Source organism: Pogona vitticeps, chromosome 5, assembly GCF_051106095.1.
Source record: "Pogona vitticeps strain Pit_001003342236 chromosome 5, PviZW2.1, whole genome shotgun sequence".
Lineage (NCBI taxonomy): Eukaryota > Metazoa > Chordata > Lepidosauria > Squamata > Agamidae > Pogona > Pogona vitticeps.
The window spans coordinates 148,881,601-148,902,331 of NC_135787.1; the positions used below are offsets into that span (position 1 = coordinate 148,881,601).

The 20,731-nt window shown below is 38.3% G+C and overlaps 1 protein-coding gene across 11 annotated transcripts in view; it reads left to right on the top strand.

Moving 5' to 3' along the window:
* The window catches only part of NAV3 (neuron navigator 3), a 630,491-nt gene that overhangs the window by 495,324 nt on the left and 114,436 nt on the right, over positions 1–20,731 (top strand). For all 11 annotated transcript variants that reach the window (XM_073000344.2, XM_073000345.2, XM_020804110.3 and 8 more), the window contains 3 exons: positions 2,518–2,626; positions 8,540–8,923; positions 15,373–15,492. In XM_073000344.2, coding sequence (XP_072856445.2) covers positions 2,518–2,626; positions 8,540–8,923; positions 15,373–15,492 — 613 coding nt within the window. The remainder of the gene's footprint in view (positions 1–2,517; positions 2,627–8,539; positions 8,924–15,372; positions 15,493–20,731) is intronic.

The following is a 20,731-nucleotide window of genomic DNA, read 5'->3' on the forward strand; positions in this document are numbered from 1 at the left end:
TGGAAGAAGACTTCTGTAAGAATAAAATGCCAGGTCTGATTTCCTAGGGAGACTCTTTTGGCCTTCAGGTCTTTCTTTTCTGTCATCTTAACCTGAACATCTAGTGTTACTTTCATTCTCAGGCTTGGATGTCAGGTCTCCAGCTACGTAGAAATTTCTTTAGCTTGGCAGAGAATCTAAAGTCAATGTTTATACTGTATATAAATCAGGCAAAAATACCTTTAAATAATAAAGCCAGCAATTTGTAGAAGGTTGGGCCTTTACTTTATAGTGCCTCAGATGCTTCAGTTCTTTGCTGTGATAGTTCCTCATCAAACTGCCTAATGAGCAAAGAAAACCCTGGCTAATCAAACCAAACTCACATGGACCTCTTAAGTGATGAACTGTAATGTTTGTTGTAACAATCCCTAATTTGACTGTACATACTGCTATTCTCAGGACTGTTGACTATACCTGAGTGACTGTGACCACTCCTGGCATTGAAGTTGTTCATTTAGTCGTGTCCAACTCTTCGTGACCCCATGGACCAGAGCACGCCAGGCCCTTCTATCTTCCACTGCCTCCCGGAGTTGGGTCAGATTCATGTTGGTTGCTTCGGTGACACTGTCCAACCATCTCATTCTCTGTCGTCCCCTTCTCCTCTTGCCTTCACACTTTCCCAACATTAAGGTCTTTTCCAGGGAGTCCTCTCTTCTCATGAGATGGCCAAAGTATTGGAGCCTCAGCTTCAGGATCTGTCCTTCCAGTGAGCACTCAGGGTTGATTTCCTTTAGAACTGATAGGTTTGTTCTGCTTGCAGGCCAGGGGACTCTCAAGAGCCTCCTCCAGCACCACAATTCAAAGGCATCAATTCTTCGGCAGTCAGCTTTCTTTATGGTCCAGCTCTCACTTCCATACATCACTACAGGAAAAACCATAGCTTTGACTATTCGGACTTTAGTTGGCAAGGTGATAGCTCTGCTTTTTAAGATGCTGTCAAGGTTTGTCATCGCTTTCCTCCCAAGAAGCAGGCGTCTTTTAATTTCGTGGCTGCTGTCTCCATCTGCAGTGATTATGGAGCCCAAGAAAGTAGAATCTGTCAGTGCCTCCATATCTTCCCCTTCTATTTGCCAGGAGGTGATGGGGCCAGTGGCCATGATCTTAGTTTTTTTGATGTTGAGTTTCAGACCGTTTTTTGCACTCTCCTCTTTCACCCTCATTACAAGGTTCTTTAGTTCCTCCTCACTTTCTGCAATCAGAGTGGTATCATCTGCATATCGGAGGTTGTTGATATTTCTTCCGGCAATCTTAATTCCGGCTTGGGATTCCTCCAGTCCAGCCTTCCGCATGATGTATTCTGCATATAAATTAAATAAGCCGGGGGACAATATACAGCCTTGTCGTACTCCTTTCCCAATTTTGAACCAATCAGTTGTTCCATCCAGTTGTTCCATATCCAGTTCTAGAACCAATCAGTTGTTCCATATCCAGTTCTAGTTGTTCCATATCCAGTTCTAGGCATTGAAGTACTGTAATTTAAAAGCTCTGAGCACAGACTTATTCCATTAGTGCTAAATAGAGGCTTAGTTCTTCTTATTGAGGATATTTGTGTTACTAGAATCAGAGACTTTATTTATCTTTTGAATTTGATAAGCACATATTACTATACACTCCATATTTATATCTGGGTCTTGTGAAGACTTCTGCCAAGCTACTGTCTGTGTTAATACAGGGTGTTGTAGTGAAGCAAGATCAAAGGTGGGATATTGTAATTTATCAGAGATCCTTCAGCTTAGCTAATATGATTTGTTCATATCTGTAGTAGCATAGCTTTCACACTTGGTTGTTTGAAATACACATATTGTTTTTCATTTTCTATGTATGCTATTATGAAATGCTAGTTTATCAATACAGGGATTGATTAAATTTCTTCTGCATATGTGGATACTTGCTGTTCTGTTTCTCCTGTTTTACAAGTATGCAAACACATTTGGCCCTTCTGTGCAAACAAATCTCAATTCTTGTTGCAGCAAGCAAGCACTACAACATTGATGAACAATAATAATAATCCATAATAGATGAATTTCTGTATCAAAATGCTATATCAGTCACTAGGAATGTACCTTGATTCGCTTTAGGCACAGGAGAATGATACTGAGGGAGTAATCTTCAGGAACAGTGGAGAAAGAGGAATGAGAATATTTTAGGATCTAAAGCCTAAAAGAAAAGGCATTATTCATAGAGAAATGTAAAGCTATTCAGTGAGATTTCTTCGTACATCTCTAATTTATAGTTTGTAAATATTGTATACTATTATTTGATAGGAGTGGTGTGAGAATATTCGTATATTCTAAATCCAGTGTGTATTGTCAAGTAATTTAGTCCATCTAAAGGGTTTTGTATTGCAGAAATAATGTCTACTGTGTATATGTATAATACTGAAAGGGATCTAGATATGATAGGAAGTCTCCGTTCTTATTTGGAATGAACACATTGTAAATTACTGTCTGGTTTATTTATGTATGCTTGATTTTATAGGGGAAGATCCTGAAGCAAGAAGAATGAGAACAGTAAAGAATATAGCAGATCTGAGGCAAAACTTGGAAGAAACTATGTCCAGCCTTAGAGGAACTCAGATAAGCCACAGGTACCATTTACTAATGGGGTGGATTATACTGTAATGATAAATCATCACAGATGGAAACTTCTGAAAGGCACCTTGCACAGAGAAACCTCAAACCTGTGGACGTAGTTTTGTTCATCCAATATTTTTGTCATCAGAACTATCTCTTTAGCAGGTCCCTAAATGTACTTGGATTTTTGCTTTTTCCTTTCCTTTAGGAAGAAGGCTGGTAAGAAAGGTACTACAAAAATAGTGGACAGTACCGCGGTGCCTCGCTTAATGATTACCTCATTAAATGACAAATCCACTTGATGATGAGGTTTTTGTAATCGCTTTTGCGATCGCAACACCATGTTTTAATGGGTAAAATTCGCTTAACGATGATCAGTTCCCTGCTTCGGGAACCGATTTTTCGCTTAACGATGGTTTTGAAACCGCTGGTCGGCCGCTCTCAAAATTGCCGCCGGCTGTGCAAAATGGCTACCCGCTGTTTTTAGGATGGATTTTTCGCAAGAGAGGCACCTGAAAATGGCCTCCCTATGGAGGATCTTCGCTGGACGATTAGGTATTTAGCCCACTGGAACGCATTGAGCGGTTTTCAATGTGTTTCAATGGTTTTTTTCCCCTGCTTGGCAACAATTTCGCTCTACAGCGATTTCACTGGAATGGATTAATGTTGTCATATGAGGCACCACTGTACTAATTGAATTTAAGGAAACTGAAAGCTCTGAAAGAAATGTTTGTAAGCACATAGAAGCGGAGGTTTATCATAACTGTGGTTGTTATGGTTTCACGGAATTAGTAGAACTATAACAGAATTTGTAGAATTCTGTAGCAATGGTAAATATTTGTTTAAAAATGAACAAAATTAATTGGGAGAAGTCCTATGCAGGCTATGGAATGTGATGGCACCGCAGGTTAAACCACAAAGCCTCTGGGCTGCAAGGTCGAAAGATCAGCAGTTCGAATCCACATGACGTCACTTCTCCCAGCTCCTGCCAACCTAGCAGTTCGAAAGCGTGTAAATTCGAGTAGATAAATAGATACCACCACAGTGGGAAAGTAACGGTGTTCCGTGTCTAGTTGTGCTGGCCATGTGACCATGGAAGCTGTCCACAGACAAAACGCTGGCTCTACAGCTTTGAAACGGGGATGAGCACCACCCCCTAGAGTTGGACACGACTGAACAATTGTCCTATGTAGGCATTCGCTTCTTTATAGGGATTTGAATCCTGCCTTGTCTCATCCTTGCAAGGTTGAGAATTCATACTCCTCTCACTTCTTATTTCTTGTGGCAGGGATTCTTAGGATTTTTGATCATTTTCTTGCAGTGGCAGAATGATATTTTGCACAATGGAGTACACATTGTGGTGCAATGTTTCCTATTTTTTCAACAAAATTGCCTGGCTCAGAGAATTCAGATGGTTGTTGTTTTTAAAAATGTGAACTGCCGGATATGTATTTGACATCTTTCTTAACAGTCCTTACCTATTCATGACATGTGTTTTACTACTAAAATAGAAAGGATGGCATAGACATTTTGCCCAAATTACAGAGCATTTGAAGGATTTTTGTCTTGCTCTTGGCTGGAGGGTAGGGAATCTTACAGAGCTTTAAAATTCCTTGTCATGGTGTCACAAAGTATCAAACCAGCCCAAACTATTGAGAAAAATGAATTTAGCAAGTATTCTTTCTATTCCTTCTACAGCAGTGGTCTCCAACCTTGGGCCTCCAGATGTTCTTGGACTTCAACTCCCAGAAATCCTGGCTAAGAGAGGTGGTGGTGAAGGCTTCTGGGAGTTGTAGTCCAGGAACATCTGGAGGCCCATGGTTGGGGACCACTGTTCTACAGTATGTGGAAATTTGTTAATTCTGAAAACAAATTCCTCAAACAATTCAGATTCAAATCAGAGACAAGTTTGGTCACGAAACAAGCTGACTTGTACATCGTGCCTGTAATCCAAGATCCTCTAGATCTTGATCATTTTAAGAAAACTGACAGCCTCCTTCTTCCTCCCCCCGCCCCCAGCACTATAAAAACTTAATTTTGGAGGATTTAGAGAACCACAGTGTTGGAAGAGACCTATAAAGCTATTGATTAGAAATCCACTGGAACAGCTTTTAGATGCTGTTAAGAGACAGAAGGAGACAAAAGGAAAGAACATCGTGCCTGAAATCCAAGATCCTTTAGATCTTGGATTTTGCTGTTTATTCTCCCATCTTGACTATATTATTATTGTAGATTTTAAATGTTGTTTTAATCTGTTTTTGTGTTTAATACATTGTGAGCCTCCCTGAGTAGACTTTTGTCTAGAAGGGCGGGACAAAAATCCAATAATAAATAAAATAAATAAATCCAAATTCCATTGCTTTTTGTATGCAAAAGTATACTATTGGATCTTGGCTGCTATTATTATTATTTGGGCATTCTTTTAAAGTCTTTTTTGTGATAGCTATGCCCACTGCCCTATCCCATGGCATCAACTAGCATATTATACTGCTGTTTCATCTGTATATACCATATCATCATCATAGCATGTTTTAGTAGAATTGGCACTAATATAGAACATCTCTATGTAAAGAGAAGATAAGGAAAAAGTGGAACCTGTCCTATGGAGGCACAGGGAGAAGTATATAAGCACCATGTATATGTGTGTGTGTGTGTGGTGTGTTACAGTTGGGGACTACAATGCTAAAAGTCTATGGTGGAAACAATATGGCACCATAGAAGAGAATAGATTTTGGGGGAGCAGCAAACAAGCAAATTAGAGTAATGATGTTTATGACTCTGCTTGTTGCCTCAGTATCTTTAGAGATCACATTTGTTGAAACAAAGCATGTGTTAAAACAAAGCAGGTTTAAATTCTGAGATCATGAAAAAGCACCAACAAAATACTTTATTCTAATTACATATTTGTAGTTGGGTATATTTTACTAATTCACTCATCAAAGAGCCATCTGCATTTTTAAAAGCCCATTCTACCTATTGGTAGCAAAAATTTGATTTAGTGCCAGCAACATACTGTGTCGTGTTGTAATTATAGCTGCTGCCATGTGTCTGTTGCTGATAACGTTGTTCAAAATAACCTATATAGGGTTTCAGATGAACATATGAAATATTATTGATTTCTCTGGTTAGCTTTTATTAGAATTTTGAAAATGTTCAGACCAGTAAGACATGGTTTATGTTGTCAAATTCCTATCATGGTATACATCCATCCCTATTTGAGAATCAGTTAGTAGTATGGCTCTGCGTGGACGATCTGCCTCATGGTGACTAGGGAGTTTTCTAGATTTGGACAGACATTATGATTCATCTTTAGTCCAGCACAGAAGCCCATATCACCTTGGTTTTCAAAGCTCTATCAACCCACTGAATACAATAGAAATGCTAAATGCCTATAATTTTCTTTTGGCAGAAAGCAATGAGATTGACAGTAGATTCTTCTAAGAAGATGAAGTCTGTCAGTTGTCACACTAATATACAAACTTTTTTGTGCATACAAAGAATGCCTTTACAGTTTATAAAAAGGAATTTCTCTCTTGTGATTTTTGGAAACCATTGGCTGTGTTATGGCCATTTCCTATGATAAATAGAGCCATTCCACATTTCTCACTCTGGTAACATTGGAATGTATGCATGGTATTTTCCAGTTCTATGCGTTCAGGTATGAATGGGGTCTGCATATTTAAGATCCAACATACATTGGCTCAAATCATGATGATGTTTTCCAGATTTTTTTCTTCATGCTAATTGTGCCAAATAGGTATGTACGCTGGATGTATATATGTTCATCAAAAAGGCATCCAGTTGTGACAGGATGTCCAACATGTCATGGGATGGATTTGGACAGGTATTATCCCATCAAGCCTGCTGTTTCCAAATGATTCTCGTCACAATTATTCCCCCATGGACATGATCAGCTGTTTCAAATGACATCCTGAGTTTGGTTATTGGAAGGAAAATGCACCTCTTTGAAGTCTGTTTCCATGGACTTCCTCCTTTCCCTACTTTTGAGTCTATTCCATGCTACTTTTTTAAAAGGAGGAACTGAGTCATACTTTAAAATGGATGCATTTTTGTGAAGTTTTCTAATTGTTTTCTATTTCTCAGCATCCACCATTGACTACACTGAAAGTGTATGTAGTTTTCAGTGTGTACCTTTTTCATATGTGTATTTCATTAGACACAATTTTCTAAGATCTGAAATGTGCATATTTCTGATACACAAATGTAGTGTAAATTGAAGAACTGGGGTTTGGGTGGGGATGGGGATCCAGCAAACTGGATTCCTTATATATCTCTAGTGAAGAATTCTAAATCTGGTAAATCAGAGGAAATCTGCAGATGAGATGTGTCTGGAATGGATTTCAGCAAGGTTTTCAGCAAGCTCTATGATGATATTCTTATGGACAGGCTGGTAAAATGTGAGCTAGACAATGTTAGTGTTAGGGAGGTTGAGGGATAGTACTCAAAGAACACTTAACAATGGTTCCTTGTTATCTTAAAGAGAAGTAATAAGTCAAGATGACTTGGATGAAAGAGTATAGCAGATGCTCATCAAATTTGCAGATGGCGCTAAATTGGGAGGAATAGCTGGTACTTCAGAAGACTGAAACAGAATTCATGGTTACCTTAACATATTAAAGAACTGTGTCACAGCAACTCAAATGAATTGCAATCGGGATAAATATAAAGTTCTAGACTTAAGTAGGAAATACCAAATGCACAAATATGGATTGGGTAGTAACTGGTTTGTTGATAGCATGTACAAAAACAAATGTAGGGATCATGGTAGACCACAGGTTAATAATGAATCTGCAGTATCATGCAGTGGCCACAGGAAAATAGGGGGAAAGCTTATGTAATGCTAGGCTGTAACAACAGAAATGCAGTATTCAGACTAAGGGATCTATTCTGCATTGATCAAGCCTAAGCAGGAATACTGGGTCTCGTCTTGGGCATCACTCTTTATAAAGGACATCAACAAGCTGGAACATATCCAAACGAGGGCAACCAAAATGGTAAAGAGTTTGCAAATCAAGATCTATAATGAAATGAAATTACCTTTAGCCTCAAGAAGAAGAGATTTTGAGGCAGTGCAATTACCATTAGCTATTTGCAAATATTTGAGGTATGGTTGTTAAATGGCACCTGGACAAAGCTTGTTTTCTGTGGCTTTATAGCAGTGGTTCCCAACCTTGGTAACCCAGGTGTTATTGGACTACAGCTCCCAGGAATCCTAGCCAGCACAGCTAGTGGTGGAGCTTGCTGGATGTTGCAGTCCAAGAACGCCTGTGTTATCTAAAGTAGGACACTACTACTGTAAAGGGCGGTTCTTGACCCAGGGGATGCAAATTACAAGGAAATTTGGACTAAATGTTAGGAAGAACTTCCTGATAGTAAGAGCTGTTTAGGAATGAAATGGCTTCCCTTTGAAAGTGGTGGCGTCTCTTTTGCTGGAGGGTTTTCAACGAAGGTTGGATGGCCATTTGTGAGTGATACATTAAGTGGATTTGCTGCACAGATAGGGGACTGGATTAAATAGTTTTTTCTTACTCTGCTGTTCTATGATTCTGTGATTATATAACTGTAAGGCTTAAAAATCCATTTAGAATGCAGTGAGAATTCATTTTCTATTTTATTTTTTCATATATTCACATGTTTTCATCTAAAAGCCTATTCCCATTAAGAACATGAAAGTGTGATAAAGCCTTGAATGACAGAAAGGTCTTGATATATTTATTTACACACACATTTCTTTGCCACCTTTCAGCACTGCAAGAAAATGTGTACATAAGTCAGTGTGATGCCTTCAAAAATAGACTTCATTTTTCATAAGCTTTTTTTTAAAGTGCAATTTTATTCTGCCTTTTTTCCCCCTGTACCTAGAAGTATAGAAAGCACAGTTCATCAGTTTTTGTTTTGCTTGACAGCACATTGGAGACAACATTTGACAGTACTGTGACAACCGAAGTGAATGGGCGAAGCATTCCAGGCTTGACGAGTCGCTCCTCTCCAGTGACCTGGAGGCTTGGACAAGCTAGTCCTCGTCTCCAGGCAGGTGATGCTCCTTCCCTGGGTGGAGGGTACCCTCGCAGTGGTGCTAGCCGATTCATCCATACTGACCCTTCTCGATTCATGTATACGACACCTCTTCGCCGTGCAGCTGTGTCTCGCCTTGGGAACATACCCCAGATTGATGTGAGTGAAAAAGGAAACAGCGATCTCGATATTTCCTCTGATATTGACGTTGGAGGTTACATGAGTGATGGGGATATTCTTGGGAAGAGCCTGCGAGCTGATGACATCAACAGTGGGTAAGTCTATATTTGTGTAGGCTGCATAATTAAATTATAAGCGGCCCAGAGAGTGCTTTAAGCACTCTGAAGCAGTATATAAGCAGCACACTTTGCTTTTTGCTTTTATTTCTCAATCCAGAGCCATGCCAAACACAAGGTGGAGTTAAATTTACCCCGATTTTGCCTAATATGTTCTATTTCATATTGATGTTCTCAACAATAAGCATGGTTCAAAATCATGGTTCAGAATCTCACATCATACTTTACGAGTTAAGTTATTCAGAACAGGGCCTTTCTTTGCCATGTTTATGTGGGACATTGTCCTCGAGGATATAGGAATGAGCCACCCTACTTGACTGATGGGCAGTGACTTTGTGGGCCACAGGTAGTGAAGATGTGCTTTAAATTCTCCTCTTTTACAAGATGGGTAGATTTGTTCTTGCTTGTGGGATAAGCCAAAAACCAAGAGAGGCCTGAATTGTGATTCTAACGCAAGGAAATAGTAGAGACAAAAGTTCTCTGTTCCTCGCTGTCTGCAGATGGCAGATGGATAAGCAAACAACATCCTTTTTTTCTTTATAATCTTTTAAAATTCCTTGATCTCTTTCTGTAAAAGTTTAATTGACAATTAAACTACACAAAATTAGAAAGAAAACAATGGAAATTCTGTTTATATTATATAAAAGTAATCCTACCCACAGGAGTAACAAATCGTAAGGATAATAATTGCCATAATGCCAGGATTGACTGAGCACCCTTGGAGGAGAAAAATCACTCTGTCTGGTACCCAATAGATGATGCTCTGCAAACTAGCCAAGTATTTCTGTGATTCATTTCATAGACAAGAGACAAGAAACTATCCTCTGAACCACTCTGAGAAAGTGTTTAAAAGAGGCTATCATGTGTTGAGTATAGCCAGAGACAGGATGGAAAAGCACTGGGGCATGGATTTTCTACACCTGCATGCCTGGCACAATCTGATTTGTAGATCTGAGTAGAAATCTTTTCTACAGGATTTTTTTATTGTGCACATTGTACCTGAATACATGAATCCCTGCGCTGATGGTATGGCATTATCTGTACAGAGTAGGTCCAATTTTTCTTTTTTGTTGTCTTCTCTGTCTGAGGAATGATTTGAAATTTGATTGTAAATGTCATATTTAAGCAGAAAAGATTTCTCTTGGCTACCTCACTACTTACATAGATGTCTTTAAAAATGTTTTATTTAGTTATTCAGAATGTGTCCGGCTAGTCTCTGAAATACATTTATTCATGAAAGAAAATCAGTCCCAAATCTTTTTTTCTCACTTGCTCAGAACATTTATACTGACATCATTATTCTAAAAAGTATGGAAGTATGGTGAGAAGTCCTGTATAAGAATTGGAAATGTATTATTCCCCTACAGCTAGCATTATTGGTAAGATTATGCTGCATTTCTCCCTAGTGTCTTAGATTATTTTTACATTCTTAAGACAGAACAAGAGACTGCATGAGATACAGAGTTCCTTCTTCATATATATTTATTTAAACATTTATATTTAGCCCTATATGTGGCAATCTCAAGACAAGGTACAGGCAGTAAGAAGAAAACTTTTTTCCTTAAAGGACTTATAAAACAATTTAAAATAATTCAACTGTTGAGCGAAACAGAACTTTGAACTCAGATCAACAACCCAGCACCTCAAAATGAATCTACAGTCATTTAGCCACCGAGTCAAGGTGGGGTAAACATTATTTATTTTAAATAAAATAAATTAAATTATTTGTCCCAGCTGTGTGCCATAGGGGAAAGTCTCTTCAAGAGATCTCAGTGCTTAGGCAGGTATTTTACGGACAGAGGCATCCCTTTAAATGTTGAGATCCCAAGTCAATTAGGGCTCTAAATGTCACTGCCATTCTGTGTAATTTGTTTTCTGTTCCTAGTGTCTGTTACCATACCATGGCTGAAATTTGGTTGCTTCAACTAGAGTAACCTTCAACTAGAACAGGCCCATTGAATCAGTGGGCATTTGGTGAGAACTCCTTCATTAGTTCAATTGATTCAATGGGCCTCCTCTGGTTGCAACTTAAAGGGCATGTCTAGGCTGGCATTTGTTCCCATTTGGTGTATTGCTGGGATGGATAGGTCCACTCTTTCTTCTGATGTCCACGTAACAAGCGGACCAGTTTGCTCCAGGGCATCACAACCTGCACCTTTTTGAGCCCCTGCTTCTGTTTTTTTGGTGTGGGTTGGTTTGCTCTAGTTTAGTCCATTCCCAGCATGTGTTATTGCTGGGAATGGATGGAAATCGAACCTTACAGCTGTCAAAACTTCCAAAGCTTCTTCCGTTTTGCATTTCCAGTATCATGAAGTGCTTATTAAACAAGCCATTTCAGGATATTGAACTCTTAAGAAAGCACAGAAAGACACACTATTTGTTCCCCTCTTCTACTTTTTGTGGGGGGGGGGATTTGTCTGTTGCATGCAAAGGAGAGGCAGAAAGGGGAGTGTGAGTGTAAGGTTAGAGTTAAGAGTCTTTTTACATGGATACAGAAATACTGTTGAGGAGGTCTCTTGCTCAGATGCACATACCAGTTCCTTTTTAATCTGCTTTACACTCTCCAAGCAATTCCTGATCACAGTAGATCCAACCATGTTTTTTCCACTGTCTAACTCCAGTATAGAGACCTGGTCAAGAATACTGGTCAGTGGCTTGTCATTTGTTGTGGCAACACAGCATTGTCAAAGGACCTCAAACACCTGAGGGAAATCAAATGAGAAAGGGGGAAACTAATATGGATATAGAAATGACCCATAAGCTTATACCAAACCCAATGCTGGGATGTATTAAAAAGGGAGGACAGTAGATAAGAAAAGTAACAAATTTGTATGAATTTTAAATAGAGATATTCAAAACATTTGATCCATTTATGACTGAATAGAAAATAAGTAAGTGGTCATCATTCATGCTGGCCCATCCAGTATGCCTGGCACCTACTAAGCAGAAAGATCTGCAATTCATCTGTTTGGGTTTTACTTGAAAATGAGAGCCCCGATAAAATAGGAGGCTGGAGGTTTCTACTCATGTTCAAAAGAGCATAGGGAGGTCCAATCAACTCATGTCCCTGTTCAGAATGGGAGGGGCGGGGGCTTTGGAGTTGGGAAATGTGCCTGCAGCACTATCCTTTTTGATGGGAGATCAAACACCCTATTCATGCTTAACATGGATAAGGCCTCAGTGAAATTGAGTTATTTATGCAAGATTGAGCTGTCTGGTTCTAGATCCATTTTTGCCTCGAGAAAGACATTATTGGTTTCTTAAAAAACCATATGAAGTCATTATTGGTTTCTAAAAATCCAAATCTAACTTCTTGTTCAGTCATTGATTAGTTTTTGGATTTGTCCTTATGTAGTAAGATTGCAAGAGTATACATAGATGTATACATCATTGGAACGGTGTGGCTCTAAGTATCCATGTGTTGCTGCCTCCACCATCTCCTCCTCTACTCCTAAAATAGTCATCATGGCTTTACATTTCCTCTCTTTAAACCATGGTTTTCCAGCTGGTCCTGGTTGATGGACTCAGACCAAACCAAAGCAGAAGATCCTGCTATATTGAACTCTGTTGTTTCTTGATATTATATTCTAAACATATCTCAGCAACTGCATGGGTTTTGTAAAATATTTAAAATAATATGAGAACGCTCATTAATGCTGTCATTGAATATTAGTCACAATGACTAATACCTGTTAGTTCCTGGGGAACATGAATGACAAGATTCTGTTGCCTTCGTGTCCTGCTTGTGAGGTTCCCATAGGCTTTCTTGGATCACTGTAAGCATAGAATGCTACTTTAGATAAACTTTTGGTCTGATCCAACACAGCTCTTTATAGGTACCACATCAGATGTATGTGGTTTTTTTCTTGAGTATTTTGCTTGTGACATACTATGATTAAAACTTGACTTTTAAAATGTATTAATTAGTTTATCTCCTTGGAGAATAAATTAAACTGTCTTTTTTTACATCTGTAATGAGAATGGCTTAGTAAATAGAAGGAAAGAGCAGTGCTCTTGGCGTGAACATTTTTTAGTGCAGTTTCTGATTTGGTCTTTTAAATAAGAAAAAAAATGAATGAGTATTGAAAATTCATGTTTCATTCAGGCATGTCAAGTCTTATCTCTTTCGCTTTTTTCATTCCCATTTTAATTACTTTAAACACTTGGGGATGAGAACCCAGCAGTAATTAGGATTAAAGTGAGGCCTGTTTCATATATTCAACCTCTTACTAATGCATTTAGCCATATAAGAATCAAAACACCTTGAAGTCTAGGTTATGCTTTTCTCTTCATTTTCTCTAGTTTTTAGTTTTACAGAAATAGAAGCTACAGTTCCCGTTTTCCTTCTTCTGTGGAAAACACAATACAGTATAACTTGATGAAAGAATCTCATATTCCATGGAAAGCAAATTTAGCTCTTTTTTCCCCCCATCCAGCATGACCATGAGAATCTGGTGATTTCAGAGGTTATAGTAGATTCGTTGTTGTTTAAATAATTTTTTCAGACCCTGTTCAGGTTAGGCTCAGGATTCTGTGTGCATAGCGTATCCATTGTAACAGTCCTGTCTTTCATACCTACTCTCTGCATCTGATTTCTAAGTTCAGGGTATGTGGAGAAAACAGTATCCATTTCACTCCTGGTTTTTTTTTTTCATGAGTCAATTGTTTCTGAGGGTCCATACAATAAATATCCAAATACCAAAACATGAAAAGTGAGTGAAGAGTCTATGGTTGCTAATCTCTTATTTGTTTCTTATGAATCTAATGTCCCTAGGTTAATGCAGAGAGTTGTCAGTGACCTCTTATTTTGTGGCTATAAAGCATTCCATGGACACCTGTGATGATTAAATACACACCTCACATGCCCTAACCCAAAATATACATTGGTGTTGTAACCTTACACACAAACATTAAATGCATTTACAGGGCATGAATAAACCATTTGCCCAGGAAAAGGTTCTGATTGATACGAAGCTGCCTTAAAGCACGCTAGACTCCTGGTCCATCTTACTCATTACTGTGTACACTGATTGGCAGAGGCACTTCATGGTTTTAGACCAAAGCTGAAGATGCCAGGGATCAAACCTGCTGCATACAAATCATATGCTCTGTATGCAACATGTGAACTGGTATGTGCAATGTAGTCTTTTGCTTACCAATATTCTATGCAGATCAGGCCTTAACAAATATAGGAAGTTAGTACAGTTAATGTGACACTTCTTGTTTCTTGGGTGGGGTGGAAGGTTGCCATAGTAATTTGTTGTAGCAGAAACAAGAGATACTTTTATGGCATTTTAATGGTTAACATTTGACACAACTCCGGGAGGCAGTGGAAAACAGGAGGGCCTGGCGTGCTCTGGTCCATGGGGTCATGAAGAGTCGGACACAACTGACTAAACGAACGAATGAATGGTTAACAAGGTTTATTTGGCATTACTGGTTTTCATGGATTGCAGTCAACTTTATCAGCTCTAGGTCATCTGATGAAAGGGGCAGTAGTTCCTAAGTTGTTAGTCTTCATGTTACCATAAGATGCTTTCTTGTTTTTATCTCTGAGCCTATCTTCAAATGAACGAAGAGCAGTCTCTTAACTTTTTCCCCAAGCCCTGCTCAGTCATTTTGTCATTTTGAGTATAAATAAAATGAATACAGTACTTAATGTTGGGGGTGTGTGCATGCTGGCCTCCCTCCATCCACTGTCATGTCTACTGTTGTCTAAACAGGGAAGTTGACTATGAGAGGAGGGGGATTGATTGTAAAAGGAACTTGTCCTCCATCTATGGACATGCTCCTTTGCATTTTGTACGTACCACTTGGCATTGCATGGAGGGTCTTCACAGGATGGACGAAGCCTGACCTGGTATAACCCATATTTTTCCCTCCAGGTTACTTACCACCTCTTCATTAGTAGGGAGAATAGCTATTTCCTACTACACTGTTTAGCTGATTAAAATCACATCCCAAGCCTATGGGGGAAAAAACATACAAGTACCTGTATCAGATATATTAGCAACTTGAAGAAGCAGGAAAGGGATTTTCCATCACTACAGGCTGATCTTTTGAAGTGGACATGCCATGGATTAGACATGGGGCCTCATGTATACAAAATATGTGGCCTACACATATTTTGTATCCGCGTATACAAAACGTGGCTTACACATATTTTGTATATTTCATAATCCTGTGTACCAAAATAGTCCTAACATTTTTAAAACCATGGAAGAGTCTATTGCATTATGTCTAGTTTGGCACTTAGTGAGGTGCACACTGACAGGTTTGTGAAACCATGCCTTGAACTGTAAATTCTACAGAACTGAAACTTCATCTTTTTCTTTGGCTCTGTCACAGTTCTATGTTGACTTTACAGTATAAGCAAGCAGCACCATATGGTGGCATTTTCTTCAGATTTGTTGTATTTTTATTTTCAGATACATGACAGATGGAGGGCTCAACCTGTACACAAGAAGCTTGAACCGAATACCAGACGTAGCTGCCTCCCGAGATGTTATTCAACGGGGAGTTCATGATGTGACTGTGGATGCAGATAGGTAACACCTCTTTTTTCCTGTTGTTATAACAGAATTTTTAGAAAGATAGTAAAGTTGCCTAAAGCAAGGTCTAACATTTTCGTATCAGTAGACTAACAACAAACAGCTTTGGTAAACTTTTAAGTATATTATAGGGTTCTGTGTTTTTTGGAAAAAGTCACAGAACCCAGCCCACATCCACGCCCCAAATGGCTACTGGTCATGCTAAGTGGGGGGCTGTGACTACAATTGTAGTCAACTAATCATGTTGGCTGTAGAATTCTGGGGGTTCAGTTCAAATAAGCAGCTTTTCCAACTTTAGTTAGTAAATTAGGACAAAAAAAGGAGAATTCAAGTCAGACTTACTAGTTAGAATGCTCAGACTCTTTGATCTTGAAATGGTCATGTAGGAAAGCAAGTGTATGATGATGCCTCAACACAGCCTCTTGTTTTAGCATACAGAAGACTGCAGGAACCAAGAGACTGGGGAAAAATTGATTTGCCATTTAGTATAACAATTTGATTTTTATCCTGAGGTATAAAGAAATGTGATGTTAGAAGACAGACCAGTTGCATAATAACAATGTACAGTGTTGGTACTTGGATTAAATATGTGTTTATGAAAGTGATCAGTGAAAAATTGTTGTTTCAGCAGAACTGAATCTGAAGAAGTTGTTGCTTGTACAATTCATTTTATTTTGAACTATGGGTGCGTGAGATATAGGGTGGTTGCACTGTCATGATGCCCACCGGCCGATTTGAAAATTGGAACTTTATCATCAAGATTGAACATGATTCTCTGCTTCTGGTTTTGGCCCTCCCCAAGTTCCTGTGCTATTTGTGATCGCACAGTGGATTGGGCAGTTGTCTGAGGTTCAGTTCAGACTAATCAGCTAGGTTTCTGAGCCCAGGTCTCAGGTAATAGAATAGTTCATGATTTTATTTTAATATTGTAAGTCTTGATTCCACTATTACTGCTTCTGGTTTTGAACTCCATATTGATGTCTGATTTAACATATGAACTTTAGTAGCAGTATCATGTTTTTTTTTAAATCCCTGTTAACTAAAGAATGAACTGCAAGCTCAAGAGTAGTGGTGACAAATCTATTAGGAGCAGAGAAGTTTAAAGGGTATTATGTGAACAGTGAAGTCACATTCTTATGGAGTAGATTCCCCCTGCCCTTTTAATATATTTTGTGTTTCCCACTGAAAGGAATGAGATTTTGTGTTTAAGTCCTGCCTTTCTGTTTCCTAAATGTTATCTGCCTGCCCAGGCTTCACTGCTGGCCATCTGTGTCTCATCATTTCCCCCGAGTCCTTGATAATTAATGAGAGAGCAGTTGCTGTACTGTCTACTTGCTTAAAAACCAGCCATTTGCTTTAGCTGCTTCAGGATCTCTAACAGCTGTGAATACAATGGATACATTTTAGTAAAATTCAGACAATGGCAGTAAATTATTCAAAAGGTAAAAAGTGGAAAGGTAAATGCATACATTAAATTAATCATTACATGGAAATGTGCATGTGTGTCTTCCGAAGGATGTGTTTCTGTAATCCTTGACATTCAGCCTTCATTGCTGGAGTAACCGCTGAAGGAAAAGTTGGGATGGAAAGAAAGCTCCTTACTTTTCCCAGTAGAATGCATATAGGGTTGCCAGGGCCAAATATGACATTAGAAGTTACCCCCCCCCCAAAGAAGAAGAAGAAGAAAGAAGAAGAAAGAAGAAGAAGAAGTCAAAATGCACCAGACAGTTGTGAGATGATAGAAGGGACAGAACTTGTTTAATGTTTTGCTACTCCCAAATAGCTGACGAGCAGGATCTACATTAACCAAGAAAAGGGAAAGAAGAAAAAAAGAAAGAAAGAAGTGAAGGAAGGGGGCTTGACCTTAAAAGACAAGCTGAAGCAGTGTACATGTATCATATATACATTGATTTTAATATATGTGCATACATCTGAAATTTCCAGATCATAAAGTGTCCTGCTACACTCCTGATTTTAAGCCATGTACATGTTCAGGACACCCAGTGTGGTGTAGTGGACAGAGTGATGGACTAGGACTCAGCAGACCTGGGTTTGAATCCTTGCTCAGCCATGAAAAATCACTAGGGGGTGTGGAACTGGTAAAACGACTCCTTAAATATTTCACTTACCAAGAATGCCCATTAGGATCTCCATAAATTGTTTCCGACTTTAAGACACATGACAAAAACATATTGTTTGGGTGATGAACAATTAAATAACAACCTAGATTTCATGCACTGCAACACCAAAGTTTCAACAAAAACATTGTTAATGACTCTTCTGCTTTCAAGTACTATAGCTATACAATTGCTTTTATTGTTATTGCTTTATTTATCAGCTTTAAGCCATTATTTTTTTTCTAACATCTGTTACTCTCACAATAATTGTGTGCATTATTTTCAAGTTAGTTTTCATTTTTGGGCTTTTAAAAATTGCTTACTTAAATTAACGTATGAGACCATACCATGATATAGCAGTATATGAAAGGGTTATGTAACAGTGCCCTTACACTTAAGGCAAGTTGAAAAAAGAAAAAGATTCCAGCACTATGGGCTTCAACCTCTTATTTCTTGTACAAATGACAAATTGCAGCTATAAAGTTGAAAATTAGTATCTAGTTTGTAAAATTGTACATTTTTATTACTAATCACAGGGCACATCTGTTAAGGCATCAACATTTCCATTTCTTTGCTTTAGTAGAATTTGGGCTAGTGTGAGATAATTTAGGCCCCAAGTTATGGCTATCAGCTATTAATCTGAAATATGTATATGACTGTACATATTTTGGGGTTTAACCATTCTGCAAGTAATTTGCATTCAGTCCAAATTAAAATGATTGCTATACAGTATATGTATATTAGCATGCCATGTATATTTTTCATTGCCTATTAATTATCTCAGTAATGTTAGTCTTGAAGCAAAATTTATTTCTTACTCTTTTGTGAATAACAGAATTATCCACCCTCCTTCCCCTTCAGTTCAGCTTTTAGAACACTGACTACAACTGAAAAAGCTGCCAAAGAGTTGTTTCTCAAATCAGTGCCAGATTTGTGAGCCAAAAAAGCTACAGCTTCCTGTCTTAAATATCTTAATAGCATCTCCTATTCACGAAGCAGTACTACTCCCCAACTCCCCCGAAGTGTCTCATCATGCCTAAGAAGTGATATTTTTTCTTTCCCAACTTTTCCTGTTTTAGCTGTGAGGGAATGAAGGTACAATGGTTACATTAAAGGGCATAGTCAGCTCAGCAATATAGTGTGCTTTCAGACAAGAAATGGGTGGATTATCCAAACAGCATTGTCTCACATTTGTTAAACCCCGCCCCCCCACACATACAGAGTTAAGGCCAGAAAGACGGAAAAGCTAGATGGTTTAGAGACGAAGACTCCGAAGATACAGTCATTAGAATGGAACTCTCTTAGAAATCAAAGTCATTTATTTAATCTAATACAATATTTCTAAGCGCCTTGAGTAGTAAATTAGCTTGATTGTCTTTTGTGATTGGTCATCAGGCTTGATTTGTAAGTTTGATTGCTCAAAAGGAATATGGCTTCCTAATTTTTTTGGACAACAAATCCTTAATTCTCCATTCTGGGAGATCTACCAGACAGACATGTTACCTTAATGTTGTTTACCCGGGAGAACGACCTAAACTGGAAGGCTCTGAAGGCTAGCAAGGCCTATCTCCGCTTCTTGTTCTTGCCCCAGTACTATATGGGAGTTTTCTTTCTGAACAGGAAGCTAGATGGAACTAGATCTAGTTAGCACTCAAAGCTTTATAATTTAAGGTTTTCTCCCAGGTGATCCACATTTAAGAGTCTATAAGGTGTCTTCTGTCAGGTAGAACTCAGGTAGAATGGAGAATTTGTTGCAAAGTTTTGAGTTGCTGGTAAAATTCTCTTATGTAGTAGAAATACAGAGATCCACAGAGTAGAATAGCTACAAGTACACCCCTTTCTTGCACTTAAAGTCTCAGTCATTCACTATGAGACATTTGTAAGAGAAAGACTAAAAACATTTATTTATGTACAGTTGCTTGAAATTACAGACTTGTGAATGCTAATTTTTTAATGCACACACAGTTAGCAAATGACTGAAAAGATCAATAGCAAACAAACAACTGCCTCCAACAGTCAAAAGATTGTTAAGTATAAAAATATTTTCACAGCAAATGAATTGTAATAGTAGAAGGTGAAAACAAAGAAACATTAAAAAGAGATGCTTATAGGTTAGCAATGGCAGTACTTTCTGTTTCCCGAATTCTAATCTTGAGAAATTAAGGATGTTAACACTGAATATACATACATGTCTTCCTCAGCAAGAATGGCTGACACGTTTAGAGTCCTTGTCATAAAAGTTGAACTGGAGTGAGATTTTCCAAAGAAAGAGTAGGACTCTCTCTGACAGTAGCAGCATAGTAATAATTATAAAAACATTGTGTTTTGTTCAAAAAATACAGAACCCCTTGTATTGTGTGCAGAGCCTTATCTTTTAAACATAAATATTCATTGTATTGTTAGGTTTGCTATGCCAACACAAGTTTATAAAATGCAAGTGTTTGGGGGGGGGGTTGCACAAAAACTGTTATCATTCAATTTTTGCAAAAAAGGCCCCATCCGAGAAAAATCACCAAAAACTCATAATCTCACCCAGTGGGGTGACAATTTTTGAAAATTTTCATTCTCACCAGTGCACAAGAAGTAAGTATCAGAGACTTGATGCTACAAAAATTTCTAGACATACCCATCCAGATTATTTCTTTGTTTCTTGCTTCACTTCCATATTTTCTTTTAAATTATAAATTATTTGCTTGAATGTTGAATTTTAACTTCCTTTTAATTTTGATTATCCTCATTTAGGTGAGGTTTAGATGAATTAGGCTCATTTGTAGCCCATTAATGCTGCTGAAATTATTGATATGTGCTGTACAAGAGACTGTCTCAGATATGCATTGCGCTTTGAGTACACCTGCAGCATCAGCCTTTTTTTTTCCGGTTTAGCTGCAACTAATTGCTCTGGGAGGAAAACAAATCCATAGTCTGTCTCTAATTAAACTTGTGAAAGTATAGAAGATTAACTTAGAAAGATTCTAAATTAATTTGGGTTTAATTATATGAAAATGTTGCAGAAGTCTGCTGTCTGGGAAGTATGATTGCTGTCATTTTTGCCTATGAACATGGCCCAAGGGTGAGGAATGTTTAGCCACCGAGCTTTTTGGACTACAGACCAAGGCTAT